The 15961-nt window shown below is 36.1% G+C and overlaps 1 protein-coding gene across 3 annotated transcripts in view; it reads right to left on the minus strand.

The window, feature by feature from the left end:
* SOHLH2 (spermatogenesis and oogenesis specific basic helix-loop-helix 2) overlaps positions 1-15961 on the minus strand; it is an 84083-nt gene that overhangs the window by 20748 nt on the left and 47374 nt on the right. The window contains exons 10-11 of one of the 3 annotated variants that reach the window (XM_072611910.1): positions 4350-4612; positions 566-2446 (exon numbers count right to left, since the gene is read on the minus strand). The exons of the other annotated variants lie outside the window; for them this stretch is intronic. Coding sequence (XP_072468011.1) covers positions 2426-2446; positions 4350-4612 — 284 coding nt within the window. The 3' untranslated portion in view covers positions 566-2425. Of the gene's footprint in view, positions 1-565; positions 2447-4349; positions 4613-15961 lie in introns of those variants that run through there. 3 annotated transcript variants of the gene reach the window in all.

Raw genomic sequence — 15961 nt, forward strand, 5'->3', positions numbered from 1 at the left:
TCCTGTGCTTTATAAGATGCCTTAAGTCATGTACATAGGGAATGTCCTTATAACACTGCTTTAAAAAATACTCTAACTACAAAGACATGCTGGTAAATACAAGTCAGTACAGTGAACACTTTTCTAGGTATTTGTTTATTTCTTGTTCCTCATAATAATAATAAAAAAACCAAAAATGTATTATTAAACTTTTATTTCAACACTGTAATGAAGCACATGGTATTATAATTAACATCATGCCTATGGCACAACTCAAAATTGATGTCTGGAAGAGAAAGACTGGGAAGTATCCTGGACAAAAGGAATTTCATGAGTAGTAAAGAATAAAAATGATATAATCTGGTTCCATTGCATAGACATATATAGTCATTATGTCAGACAGAGATCTGATAAGTTGCAGGAAAGTTGAAGGCAGACTGAACAGCTACCGTTTCTTTTTGTACCAGACACTTTGGTCCAAGTCTAGTGTCATGGTGGTAAGATGAAGTAAGTTAGATACAGAAAAAAAAATTAGATCCTAAAGACTACAGCTTTACTCTCTTTTTTTAGGCAAGATCATCACACATTTTTCATTGTTTAAAGAAAATTATTGTTTAATAACAACTTTTTTAAATTTTATACAAAAACACTACCATTCTCCTCATGGCTAGAGGCTTACAGGCCTATTTGCTGGGATGACATTTTTAACTTGGAGCAGCAGAATTCATTATTCTGAGATCCCATTATGACAAAATAATGTGTATACACCATTAAAGCTCACAGTAATCTTTGGCTTGTTGAATTAGAGCTGAGATAATGAATGGGTATAAATTTTCTTCATTAAGAGCAGCTGTAGAGAAACACAGGGACAAAAACCAGGAGACCTACTGGGAGTTCATAGAAGCCATACTTTGGCCATATTTTTCCTGATCATGGAACTCAACTTAAGGTTGTTCACCTTGGTTCACTCTGAAGAGATCTAAAACTCCCAAATTAATGTTTTATTAGCAAGAAGTGTCACATGCAATCCCATGTCAGGAACCAGGAGACAGGGGTAGGACATCCCAACCAAGTTTTCCTGAAGAGCCTACAACACCTTCATTCTGGAAGCTGATGGCTTTCAGGACTGTGTATGTATACATGCATACATACATACATATGTATATATATATGTATGTATACATATATATTTATATTTGCAAAATTATTTCTGTACTCATCAATAAACTTCACATGCTGGGGGGAAAATCTATTTTCTCAGTAAACATACATCATTTCTCAGATGTTTGCTCATTCCATAATTTTACGTTTTCTCCAAGGAAAGTTATATAACGTAAGTATTAAAATTAGACTATTTTAAAATCTTTTTTTAATTTCTCAAATGAAAAACTAGTAAAATAAATTTACTCTATAGTGCTTCATAATGAAGGGGATCCTTATTCACTATAAGTGCTAGATTATTTTAGTATAGAGCTTAAACTGAATATTTTCTTTAGTAATAACAAGTATAATATATACCAAGAACAGAAATACTTCAGTAAAATTAAAAGCAAACTCTTCTCCACTTCTTCATTCCAACATCTGAATTTAGGGAGAAGAGACAAAAACAAGAAAATCAAAGCACCACTCGGCTTTGGCATAAGAATGGAAAGGCATGTACTGCCTGGCTATCATCTGACATAAGGTATAATGAAATATAAAAATGAACACATTTGAAATTACAAATATAACAGTCAAAGGTGGAAGAAACACATTTCTCAATGTCTTATTTTAGGCTACAGGGAGTCTCTGAATTGCTAAACCTAGAAAAACTAGGGCCACGGGATTTCAGATATGCACAAGTTGTACTGATTTTCAACAAGCTATGAAGGTACGTCACTCCCAAGACAGTCATCGATCTTAGGGCCCAGAGCCGCAGGGCCCCCAGCCCTGAACTTCAGCTAGTTGAGCCCTTCCACTACACTAATTGTACAAAGAATATTAGAAGTGGAAGGAATCTTCTAGGATCAAACCTAAGACATTTTACATTGTCTATTGATAAGGAATAGTGAGGCACGATGCAATTCAAGCAGGTACAATCTGTTAAATCTCTAGCGCCCCCTCCCCCCCCTTTTTTTTATTTAAAGACTATGGCTTAGCCAGTACAGGCTGCTATATTTTTTTCATTTGTCTTGGAGTTGTCTGGATGACGCATATCATAGTGAGAAGCAGAGGTATCTAAAGATCAGTATGGAAAAGATGCTGCAAGCACACCTCTGTGACTGCCTTCTGATATGTGAGGCACTAGGGTCTTTCCAAGAGTAAGAGAATCCAAATCTCTTAGAATCCAGTTCTTAGGCATTGATTTCAGGAATGCTGTTTGGGATGTTCCTCATGAATTGTCAAAACATGGCTGTTATTAAATTACCCATGCTTACTGAAGAGCATGGAGTTCAAGAAGACTCCCTTAACATGCCCAAGATTGATGCTGCAGAGAGGAAAAACAAAATCATTTAATCCTTATTATTCCAGTTGTCAGTAACACACACACACGCACGCATGCATGCACACAATCCCTAAGATTCACAGAAAGTAAAGTACATATAATTTTTAAAAATGTATTCTTTAGTGACATTAAAGATAAAGACTAAAATACAATTTAAAAGACAATTATTTTGATGCATTCTTAGAAAAATAATTGCCTATGATAACAAAGAATTTACAGTGCACCAAGAAAAGGAGAAATAATAAATGGTTCACATTGTAAAAACACTACGGTATACTAAGTTTGCTTTTCCTCACAACTCTATTTTTTCATGACTTAATTTTTTAAACTATATTTCATAAGCTGATTCAAGAAGTGTATCTCTCTCTTGCCATTTTACAAATGGAGGAACTGAAGTTCAGAAAGGGAAAAGGATTTTCCCAAGGTCACAGGTTTGGGAACCAACTGAGCTATATTTTTTTGAGCTCGGTCCTCTCACTAAAATGTCAGTAATTTTCCTACGATAATACACTATCTTCTATATTGATATTTACTAATCACAATTTATTAGCAACTCTGCATTCTTAACACCATTTAGCAACATTAATGTCCAATATGTTATTGCATATTTTGCAAGGACTTTACAATTGTTTTCTTAAACTTTTTCCTCTTATTCTCTTGTGGAAAAAAAAATCAGCATTTTCTCAATTTTATATACCTTTAAATTAGCAATATCTTAGTTAAATCATGATGAGATTTCTTTATTTGTGTATTATACCCAGGTTTGGGTCTACCTCAAACAATAGAAACCTTGGGAAATGTTCTTCTTTCACTCAGATAACTGGTTAGTAATTTGATGGTCTTTTTCAGTCACTAAAGGATTAGAAATCATTGTAATATAGTGGAAAGGACACTGGAGTAAAGAGTCAGAAGACTGAAGTGTGTGTCCCAAGTCCTGCCAGTTTTAATTTAATTTGTATTAAATATGGGTGAGTTAATTTTTTAACCTCTCTGAGCCTCAGTTTTCTACTTTGATGAGATTGGAAAAAAATCATCTGTAAGGTCCTTTTTTCAGCCTTAGAATTTGATTGGTCCTGTCTAGGGAATGGAAACCCAAAGTCAGAGGGTGGTGGAAGCATTAGCGGTAGCCAAAATGAAAAGAGCAGAACTGGACAAGTCTGCCAATGAAAGGGAAATATGGCACCACTGTATAGGGATGATGATGAAGCAGGGGTCCTCTGGAGAGAATATAGAGGTGACTGAAGAAAAAACTTATTCTAGATCGGGTCTCTTCCCATCTAATCACAGATTAGCAAGTTCAAGCCCATACTGCATAGCCATATTTAGATTCACTACTCTTGAATTTCAAAAGTTCATTGCTTAATTATTCCATGTTGCCTATTTATTTTAATACAAAAACCATGTCCCTTGATTTTATATCATTTGACAAATTCTGGTCTAGAAGGGACATCTAGAAGTCATTTAGTGCAATCCTCTCATTTTACAGAACTGAGGCTGAGTCATTAATTAGCTAGTTTAGCTTACGTAAATTTAGAAGGCAGCCCGTCCATTGTTCCACAGTGCAACTTTTGAGATAATTGAAATGTAAAGCAAAATTTATAATGAAACCATTTGGTTGAAGTTCTGGCTCTGATACTAGCTATGTGACCAAAAGTCAGTCTCAACTTCTCTGAACCTGTTTCCTCATAGTTACTTCAAGATTTCCATCACTTAACTGCTTTAAGTCAGGCTCTACATCATATAGTTCAATCAAGGAAAGCATGCTATGAGACATAAAGTGTTATATACATAAGCTTTTATTATGGCATATCTACTAGCAAGCTAGGAAGAGTCAAATCTGGTTTATTTGATTATTTAACAATGAAGCCACAACCAAAAGACTTACCAGGAATTTGTGATATTGTGGACAGGTCTGACCCAAAGCAGAGCTGTAGTAGTGGGAAGGAAATCTTGAGACTTTTGGCAAAACAGATGAAAAATTAATTGAAAAACTCTGATTTTTTAAGGCAGTGGCTTCATAAGAAGGAACAACTTTGGCATAATATCTGACAGACTGATCAGGATGTAAAGAATTAAGAGAAAGCATGTCAGTGGGAATAATCTTATACATATCACCAGCAGCATTTTGTGAGGTGGAGCTAGCATGACCTTTAATAGAAAAGAAAAAAATTATTTGTTAATGTAAACAACTAAAACTCTGACCTTTTATATTTAAAAAGATTATGGTTAATTTTCTTTATATTATACCTCACACTTTTCCCATTGGTACATTTGAATACTGGTACTATTCAAAAGGAATATACAGTATTAGAGAATCAAAGTAGCAAGGTAACAGATCTTTCTCCCTCTGTGGAAATCTTCTCAACCTTAGGAGGGAAGCTTGCATTTGAATGAAGATTAAAGGAAAAAGAATTGCTATGTTAGGGAGAGTACACTACAGACATTCATGCCAATAATGGGAAGTGGCTGACAAGCTCCTGGCACAGTTCACAGAACTACCATGGAGGTAGGAGATAGTTGTGATGGAAGACTGCAACTCTCTGGACATCTTATACATTCTTGAACTTGTCTTGCTGGTGAGGTCACATTTCAGAAATCAGAAAAAGTTATTCCATTGCTGCTATTGTCAATTTCATTCTAATTAGTTACATGGTACTGCAGAATGAAGGGCAAATGATCAGAACTTTGGAAAGCAGTGACTATACAATACTCAATTTTATGACAGATAAGAAGGGAAAGGCTAGGTGTCATCAGAAATTGTACCTTTGACTTTAGAAGAGCAGATTTTTTCAAAGTTCAGTGACATAACCAGTAGGGTAAAAGTCATGTCAAGAGCAGTCAATGGCTCTTAATAATGAAATGAAGGCAACACCATTGCAATTTGCTTTGATGATGGAGAAAAAGTGGAGGTGCTTAAAAAGATTTAAAGGAATGGACGTTAACCTGAAGGGAGCTATTTTGAGGAATAGCTCAAAACTCTGTTGTGTTCAACATTTTTAATCAATGATTTTTACAAAGGAATAGATAGTACAGAAGAGGGAGCAGCATGGTGTAGTAGAAAGAACTAGCTCTAGAATCAGAATACTTGGATTCGACTCCTGCATGTGACACTTATTATATGTATGACTTTAGACAAATAATTTAAATTCCCTAGGCTTTAGCTTCCTCATCCATAAAAAGAGGGAGTTGCACTAGATGGTCTCTACAATCCCTAAATTTATAATCTGGCCATAAGCTTTGCTGAAGTTGGGGGCAGCTAACACTATATAATAGAGTCAGAATACAAAAAGATCTGGAGTTGTTTAACTTGACTCAACAAAGAGTAATGCATAAAAATTATAAGGCATCAGGAAAAGCTTCTCATTAGTGTTACACCAAAACAGAATAGTGAATTTTCTCTAATTAAAGGTATTCAGAGACTAGAAGACCATTTATTTACAATAACAATGCAAGCATTTATGAAGCATTTACTATGTGCTAGCCACTAAAGTAAAAGGAATCAAAAGATCCCTCAAAGTTCTTTGACGAGCCTACATTCTAATGGGCAAGACAACACATAAAAAACATAGGCCAAAAAAAAATTACAAAGTATTCCAAGGGCTAGCTCTATGTGGAATATGGCGCTTGAGCTGAATTTTAAAGAAAACAAGGAATTTTGAGTAATAGGGGTGAGGAAAAAGTGCATTCCAGATTTAAGAAACAATCTGTGCAAAGACATGGTAATGGGAAATAGTGTTCTGAGGTCCAGATTGGCAAACCTATAAAGTAATGGAAGGGAAGTATAAGCTGTATAAGACAGTTAGAAATATAGGTTGCTAAGAGGTAGCAAAGGGCCAGAGTTTAAATTCAATCTTAGTGAGCAAGGATTGGTTCATTTTTTTGTATTTGTGTCCCTTGTGCCTATCACAGTGCCTGACACATGGTGGTTGACTGACCTAAAGGAAAAAGGAAGTCACTTGAGTTTACTGAGTGAAGGGATGACATGTTCATACATAAGCTACAGGAAAATAATTTTGGCAATTATCATAAAGGCTGAATTGTAGGGGGTGAGATCTGAGGTGATTGCAATAGCCTACATAATAAGTTCTAAGGGCTACAACTAGGATGGTAGTCAGGGGAGTAGAAGAGAAAGAAACAGGAGTGAGAAAATATGTGGAGATAGAAACAAGATTTACCAAATGACTGGATTTGTGGGGGGAGAGAAGGTAGAGGGTTGCAGATAACACAGTTGTTACAGTCCCTAGTGACTGGAAGGAGGTTATTTTATCAGCAGAAATAGAGAAGGTCAGAAGATGATGAGTTCTGTTTCAGACATGGTGCATTTGTGTTGCGTATGAAATACTCAATTGGAAATGTTTAATAGGAAGGTGGAAATGCACACCAGCAGCTCTGACAAGAGACTGGGGCTAGATATATAGACTTGAGAATTATTTGCAGAGAGGTCATAATTAAACCCATACAAGTTAATATAAAAGCATATATAAAGAAGAGGGTTGGAGTACATCCACAATTAGGAAGTATATAAATGTTGAACCAGAAAAGGAAACTAAGAAGGAAGAACCAGCTAAATAAGAGGAGAAAAAACATGAAAATGTTTTTGAAAATCCAGAGAAGAGAGAATGTACAGGATGAGAGGGAGTCAATGCACCCAATGCTGCAGAGTAGTTGAGAAAGATGAGAATGGAGAAGGGTCATCAGATTTACAATTAATTGACCATTAGGAACCCTGGCAGAGAGTAGTTTCAGAGAACAAAGTCTGAAGGGAATCACAGAGATCATCTAAATCCAGCTCTTTATTTTGTAACTCATCAAACTGAAGCCTCACGAGGAAAAGTGACCTAGCAAGAGTGTTACCTGATAGTATAGGCTCAAGACCTTAGAGAGATCATCTTTATCATCAGATAAAGAAAAAGGTCAAGCAATGATGAGTCACATGGTAGTTAATAGTAAAGTTAAATTTAGAACCAAAGTCTTTAACTCTAAGGGCTATTTTCCCTCTCATTCTTTCAGGGATACTATAGATGGACTCCATACTTGGGGCACTGATTTGACTAGAAAGTCTTTGAGGTTCTATCAAATTCTATAATTTTAGGCAATTGAAGTCCCCATTAAGGAACTCCACTTACTAGCTATGGGATCTAAGTGAAAGCACCTGACCTCTCAGAATCCCATTTTCAAGTCTGTAAAATAAGGGCAGATAATTGTACTGACTTTTGTAGGGCTTCTACAAGGATCAAGTGTCAATGAATGTATATTTATTTACATCAACGTGCACACTGAAAGTTAAATTTGGGATGACATTAATAGGAAAAAATGAAGAGAAGGTATTGATCCTCTGCCTCTTTGGACCTTTTTACATTCTCAAAAGTAGGGAACAATAAAAGCTGGGGAGGGGTGAATAACTGAAATGTGTACCTGAATAGGAATTCCCTCTCTAGGAGATCCCTGGCAAGTGGTCACATAGTCCCTGACTAAAGACTTCCAGTGATGGGTTCCAGCGATGTTGTTGAAGTAGACCATGCCACTTTTGGGCAGGTCAGATTGTATGGAAGTTTTCCTTTACATCAAGACTTAATCTGCCTTTTATTGCCTCTAGTTTTGCTCACCACGCCATGTAGGACAAGTTTAATTATTCTTCTCCATAACACCCGTGTAAATAGTTTGAGGCAGTTGTCATTTCTCCCTGAAGCCTTCTCTATACTAAGAACCTATTCCTTCAATTTGTTCATCTTTCACATAGGTTTTAGTTCCCACACCATCCCAGCTATCCCCTTCTAACTGGGCATTGACTTGATAATGTCTGTCACAAAATGCGATAGCAAAAACTAAATGAGATACTCCCTAAGTCATCTGACCAGATAAAGTCTAGCTGAACTATCACCTCTTTTATGCTGTAAACTATTCTTATTAGTGCAGTCAAAGATGGAATTTATTCTTTTAGCTGCCATTTAATAGTACTGATTTGTATCACAATTGTATCAAATATTCCTGATCTCCTTTTTCCATACTGATGGTTGTCTAGCCTGTGTGGCCTGTCCTATACTTTCACAGCTGACTTTGAACCCAAATGTAGGACTTTTGTGCTTAGCTCCATCAAATTTCATTTGATTAGATTTTACTTGTTTTTGCCTTTCAAAGTATTTTTATGCTATTATCTCATCTGAGTCACTGATAAAAATGTTAAAAACTGAGCAAGGTCAGATTCTTTGGGACATTCTCTAAGAGTTCTCTCTCCATTGTCAAGTTCACACTGGCACTACACCCCTTGGCTCAAGTCTCTGAACACCAATTTCAGCACACTTATTACTCTATCTTTTCCCAAAAGATAGGGGGAATTTTGTGAAATTTTTTTGCTAAAATATGTGTATAATAAACCTATGGAATTATCAGTCAAAAGGAAAATTCACTTGGTCTGATGTAACATATTTTTAATAAAATCATACCAGCTCCTACTGACTGCAGCCCACACATCTTTCTAAATAATCACAAACCATTCCCTTATTGAAAGGTTTTAGAATTTTACTAGGAATCAAAATTAAGCTCATTGATCTATATCTGAAAAATACAAATGGCTTCCTCTCTCTTTTGAGGAAGTCTCCATTTTGAAAATGGGAACAATATTTGTCCTTCCCTAGTCCTGTGGCATCTCTCTAGCTCTCCATGATTTTTGGAAGATTACTAACAGAACTTTAACAATCATACCCAAGGAAACAACTCATTTTATCTGTCCTGGAGGCAGGGACTTGAACGCAGAAAGAGTAGTTAGGTGGTCTCCTGCCATCTTCTTATTTATTTTGGAATTAATTTTCCTGTTAACCATATTTTTGTGCTATCATGTGTCCAAAAATCATTCTCTTTGGAGAAGAAAAGAGAAGTAAAATAAGAATTGGGTAATTCTGTTCTCTCACTGTCATCCATTATCACCAGACCATCTATATCAAGACACAGTTCTATTTCTTCTTTGATCTTCCCCTTGGTCCCAACGCAGCTAAAACGTTTTTTGCTATCACTATCCTCGGCATTCATCACTAGCCATGAAAGAGTTTGAGTACAGAACTCCTGATATTTTTATTTATATTAAAGAAAATGATACATTTTGTTTTGACAAAGTATACTTCCAATACTCAAATAACCCCCCTTTAAAAGTATATTCCTTTGTCCTCCCAATTATTATTAACAGAAAGATTGTCCTTCAACTTTGACAGTGAAAAGTATCAGTGTTGACCACTGCATTTGACCAGGATCTGTTTTCTCTTCACGTTAACTTTATTTACATGGTTGAAGTCACTGTGTGTATTACGCTTTTGGCTCTTCATTCATGTTCATTTCAAACAAATTTTTCAAAATTTTCTTGAAAACCTTTATATTTATCATTACTATTATATTACATTTATATATCCTACTTTATTCATCCATTCCCCAATAGTAGGGTACATATTTTGCCTCTTTTTAAAAAAGAAATAATGTTGCTGTGAATGCACATGGGCCTTTCTCTTGCTCACGATATGGTCCCAGTAGTAGGATCTCTGGGTCAAAGTTTATGAAAAATTTAGCAACGTTATTTCCACCTTCAAACATTGTTTATATCCAACCTTATCTTCTGATTCATACAGTCACCACCCTAATTCAGACCCTCATTATTCTTGCATGGTCCTTCTCTTCCTGTCTCAAGTATGCCCCATCCCACTCCAATCTGTCTTCCATATAGCTGCCAAAGCAATTTTCCTAAAATCTGTTCTGACCCCATATAATTCCTCTATTCAATAAAATTCAAGCGCTACATATTATATCTAGGGTTAATAACTCCTGTTTTGACATTTAAAGCCCTTCACAACTTAGCCTCAACCTACATTTCCAGCTACACTACTTTTCATCCTTTCCATCACTCTATGGTCCTTATTGGTCCTCATATATACTTTACTTACATTCTCCATGCCTTTGTAATGTCTGTTCTCCATACCTGAAATGCAGTCCACTCTCACTTCTACCTCTTCAAATCCTTAATTTTCTTCAACTCAATTTACCTTCTTCTATATGAAGGTTTTTCTAATCTCCTACCTACCATCTCCTGTCTCCTACGACCTCCTACCTCCAACCCCAGAAAATGAAAATCACTTTGCATCTATTTTGTGTGTTTGTGTATATATAAATTTTATGTACATATAGACTTACATATTATGTCCTCCTCTACTATATAAGCTCCTTGAAGGCAGAGATGATTTCATTTTTTTTATTCCCAGTGCCTAATGCTTGACACACAGTAAGTGCTTAATAATTGCTTATGGTTTCATGGAAATTTTTCTTTACCAATACCAGTCAGCAGTTCATTTTGTAACTTAGTCTTACAGAACTGCCTGAGTCCCTGGAAAGGTAAATGACTTGCCCATCATGCAACTAAGTACTTGTCAGAGGCAGGACTTATACCCAGGCTTCCTGACTCTAAGAATAGTCAGTCCTCTACTAGGCCAAGCTCTTTCCCTTTAAATCATTATTATTAAAGCTAATGAAGAATTCATCAGTGTCTCTGCTTTTGGTGGAAAGTCCTAACAACTGAAATCCCAATCAATAAACCATCATACTTACATACCATATTTATGCTTTGTTTCATGAATTTCTCATTTATCTTCTCCTTTTGTCCAGATAGTCTACAACAATCCTACCGTCTCTGAGTTTTCCTCTCCTTAATCTATCTTCATTTAAATGCAATTTACTTTATTATACTCCTTTCTGATTTGTGAATATTCTCATCTATCTTCTTAATATATGCTATTCAATGTCTTCTCATCTTTTAAAAATCTATTCTCAGAATCAGTCACAGGATTTGAGAATCAGAAAGGATCTCACGGCTTCTAGTCTAACCCATATTCAAAAGGTATGTGCACAACACAACACTTAAATGATTCGATTCCCTTGAACAACATACCCCCTTTTCTTGTAAAATATTTAGTCATAAGTCCGATATGAGGTCAAGTCTACCTTCTTGCATTAGGATCTCCAGTTCACTTTTTTCATTACCCATAATTTATACATTTGTTTACACACATTTGAGACAATTTTAATATTTCTATTGTGCTTGTTTGTCATTCTCAAGGCAATATATCTATTTGCCATGCTAAGGATTTAATCACCAGGGACTCTTGATTTATTTATAGTAGGCATCCTGCCTTCTCTGGTCACATGGTGCTAGCTTGCCCAAAAGCCTTTGCTTGGCAATAAGATTCCTATCAAAATCCCAGTACAAACAGAAGTTACCTTCACTATTACCTTGCAGAGAACACAGTTACCAGGCATTCTGCACATCCTTTCTATCACTTCTATCATCTTGGGAAGAAAAACCCCACATAACTGAACAAGAAGCAATCCTGAAGGAAATTTATTCAGCCATGACCTGAGAAGGGTCAATTTTGCATCAGTAGTGAACAAATTATGATACTTTTTATATAATTATATAGATATAATTTACATATTTTATTATATTTTTTAAAAGATTTTTATATTTTTTAAAAAATAGAATCTCAGAGTTCTAGGTCTAAAAATAACCTATTTCAACCAAAATTAAAGCACAAATCTCCATTTATGTAACCACACAAGAAATGGACATCCAGCCTCCTTCTGAAGGCTTGTTGTGACAGAGACTCCACTTCTACTTTTAAGCAACTCCGTTGAGCTCAAAGTTGCCTCAATGTAGTTTCCTACTCTTTGACTGCCAGCCTGCCGTCTAGAGCTAAAAAGAATAAATTGAACTGTGCTTCATGACAGCCTTTCCAAAATCACAAGACTGCTATCATTTTCTCCCTACTTTCTCTTCTCCAGGTTTTACATCATTTGCTTCTTTAACCATCACTGTTTAACATAGTTTTGAGATTCCTCTCCACCCCCACACTTGATTATTTCTCCTAAATATACTCCACTTTAGTGTCCTACCAAGTCACTGTTTGACATGATTTTGAATCTCCTCTCCATTTTGATTGCTCCGTTCCAAATATGCTACAGTTTAGTATCTTCCTTAAAATGTGGCACCCAAAACTGAGTTAGGGCAATCTAAATACGTTTTGATCAGGGCAAAATATAGTATGTAAATAATCTTTACAGTGGAAATATACTTCTATTAATGAAGCCTAATTTCATATTCAATCAGTTCTAAGTGTTCCAACTATATTATTATCCTACTCATATGTCTCCATCTTGACTAGAAGGATACTATGAGGCACTTTTAGACATGACTTGTCAAAATCCAGATACATGATATCTATCTGTGGCAATTCCTTAGTCTGCCAATCCAGGAAAGAGAAAGAAAGACAGGGAGAAAAGAAGGAGAAAAAAGAGGAAAGAAGGAAAAAGGATAAAAGGAAGGAAGGAGGGAAGGAAGGAAGAAGTCTGACGTGGCTTTTTATTAATGAATCCATGCTAGGTCACTAGTGATCTATTAACTCTATGGTAACTAGTAAATAAAATACACAAAAAGTCATGCTAACAATTTAACCCTATGAAATTCTATTATTTTATATCACATAAATCTGTCTAGTGTCTTCTGGCCACTGATAATTAGGAAAGAAGAATAATGCTTTCCAATTATTTCTCACTTGAAACACAAATATTGACAATTTGTACAAGAAAAGTGATTTTTAAAAATTGTCTGACATGTATTTGCACAAAGTTAATTCTGAAATACTTCCCTGAAGGTGATCAATTTGAATGTTTGAGGTTTTCAAGCAATAGCCCTTTATAAGGCTCACAAGCAACATATACAAGGCAAAACACAAAATAAAACTATTATGGGGAGAAAATTTTCAAAATCTATGTATAGTAGAAGAAAATGTGGGTGCATAATGAGGTAACAGGTACAAGAAACAACACTGAACTTTGTTTGTGGGGTACTGATGTCTGTTTGATTTAATCATTTCAGCAAAAAAAACCCCAACAAACCATTATCAGTCAGACACTATCAAGTAGAAAAACTGATTTTTTTCAATTCTTCAATCACTTAAAAAAAAGTCTCTTAAGAATGTAAATTATTTTAATTCAAAGAAAAATTGGGTCACTTTGTTCATAAAAAGGGCAAATACAGGAGAAGACATATTGTAAGAAATAAGTAACTAAGGAAAATAAGAAATCTTGGAATATAATATTCTAAAAGGCAAAATAAAAGAGATTACAACCAAGATTAACTTATTCTCTAAGTTATAACTGAATACAATTTTACAGAGAAAAGCAGGCTTTAAACAGAGAACTTTCAAACATTCCAGACGAATGGAAAACTCTGCAGAACCTTTCAAACATACACAGGCAGTTAGGTGACACACTGCATAGAATTCCAGGGCTATAGTCAGAAAGATCTAAGTTCAAGTCTGGTGTCAGACATTTAATAGAGGTATGACTCTGGGCAAGTCACTTAACCACTGTTTGCCTCAGTTTCCTCATCCATGAGGAGCACACAACAAATGTTATATAAATGTTAGCTGTTACTATTCCATGAAGCAAGACATGATGTAGTAGTGATGAGGATTCCAATTATCCAAACATTTGTTATAACTCCCTTTCTATTAAGAGAAGAGCAGCTAATATCTTCTTGACTTGCCTTAGTGATAATCTTTCAAAAAGTGGAGGAGCCAACAAAAGAGAATTCCATTTCTGGATCTGAGTCTCATTAACAGGAAGGAATTGGCTGATTAGGAGTAAATAATGGGAATTCTGAGAAGTGACTTTTCTTAGAATTCAAGATGGAAATGGAAAGGAAATCAGGACATTGCTGGAAATGTACATCAGATTTTGGGAAAGTAGATTTTATAGGGTTCAAAAGAAAGGCAGGTAAGATCCTATGTAGATGCATATGGAACTAACCAACCCATTCAGATTTTAAAGATAAATGCACGGAAGCTATGCTAGGTAACTAAAGATTAATACAAGTGAGTTATGTTCCTATTGAAATAGCAACAAGAGTGCTAATAAAACTAAGGACAACAAAAAGGTTAATTTTTTAAACATAAAGAATAAAAGAGGATCAAAGAACAAATGCAACCTAGAATGGAAAAATTAACTGACAGCACAGAGCTGCTTAATTTATATTTTGTTTCTGTCTTCTTGTCAAAAATAGTAATTCCTGTACCAGACACGACAGCACAGACATGACTAATAGACAGTTGATATCCAAGAAAAGGAGATGGTAGGGGAGCACCCACAGCTTCTCCTGGGACAGAGGAACTACATCATCAAGTAATAAAAGAACTAGCAGATGTGACTGCTGAATGACTATCAGTGATATTTGAGATGGCTGAAAAAAGAGCTATCAGAAGGTAAATAAATGTTTTTCTGATTTTCAAAAAAGGCGGGGGGGGGGGAAAGAGAAATAAGTCTGTAAATTTGTAAACTCTAGTTCAGTGAGAATGACTTCAACACCTGGGAAAACCTAGAATGGATTCATTAAAGACTGATGAACACATAGAAAAGGAAGCTACAATTTCAAAGAGTCAGCACAATTTCATCAAGAATAGATTATACAGGGGGCAGAACCAAGATAGCGGAGTAGAAAGATGCGCATCCTCTAGCTCTCCCCACACAGCCCATAAAATTCCTGTAAAAAAAAAGACTCTAAACAAATTCTAGAGCAGTAGAAGCCACAAAACGACAGAGTGAAAGAAACTTCCAGCCCAAGGTAGCCTGGAAGACCAACAGGAAAGGTCTATCTCACAGAGTGTGGAGCAGATCACAGACCATGAAGCCCAGCCCAGCCTTGGCCAGACAGAACTAGAACAAGCCTCTGGGGTGGAATCCTCAGCAGCAGCAGCTGTTCTCAGATCCCTCTACCCACAAACGCCAAAGACACTTCAAAGGTCATGAAAAAGTTTTTTTCCTGGGTGAGAAGAGAGCAGGGTCCTCCCTTAGCCCCAGCCCCAGGTGGTGGTGGCAGCAGCAGCATCAATTTTTGGAGCCCTCAACCTAAAGCCCTTGGGGGAATTGAGCCACTGATCTGGGTCTCAGCCCTGAGTGGCAGTCCCAGGGTGAGGAAGAGTGATGGCTCACGTGGTAGAGCAGGTGGAGGCTCCGGAAAGGGAATTCTACTTGCAGATCCTAGGCAGAAAAGCTTTGGTAGTTCCCATACTAGAGCACAGGCCAAGAGAGGAGTAAACTCCTCTCTCTTGATTGAGTCACCTTGGAGAAACTAAGAACTTACAGGTCCCCAGAATATACCCCTCTCTTGACAAAGGACTCAAAAGTCAAGTAATTGGCTGGGGAAATGCCCAAGAAAGGGAAAAAAATAAGACTATAGATATAGAAGGTAACTTACCTGGTGAACAGGTATTTTCTTCCATCCTTTTGGGTGAAGAAGAACAATGCTTACCATCAGAGGCCTCCAAAATAAATATGCAATGGTCTCAGGCCATGAAAGAGCTCAAAAAGGATTTTGAAAATCAAGTAAGAGAAGTGGAAGAAAAATTGGGAAGAGAAAGGAGAGCAATGCAAGAAAATCATGAAAAGTGAGTCAACAGCTTGCTAAAG

Source organism: Notamacropus eugenii, chromosome 5 (assembly GCF_028372415.1).
Source record: "Notamacropus eugenii isolate mMacEug1 chromosome 5, mMacEug1.pri_v2, whole genome shotgun sequence".
Taxonomy (NCBI): Eukaryota; Metazoa; Chordata; class Mammalia; order Diprotodontia; family Macropodidae; genus Notamacropus; species Notamacropus eugenii.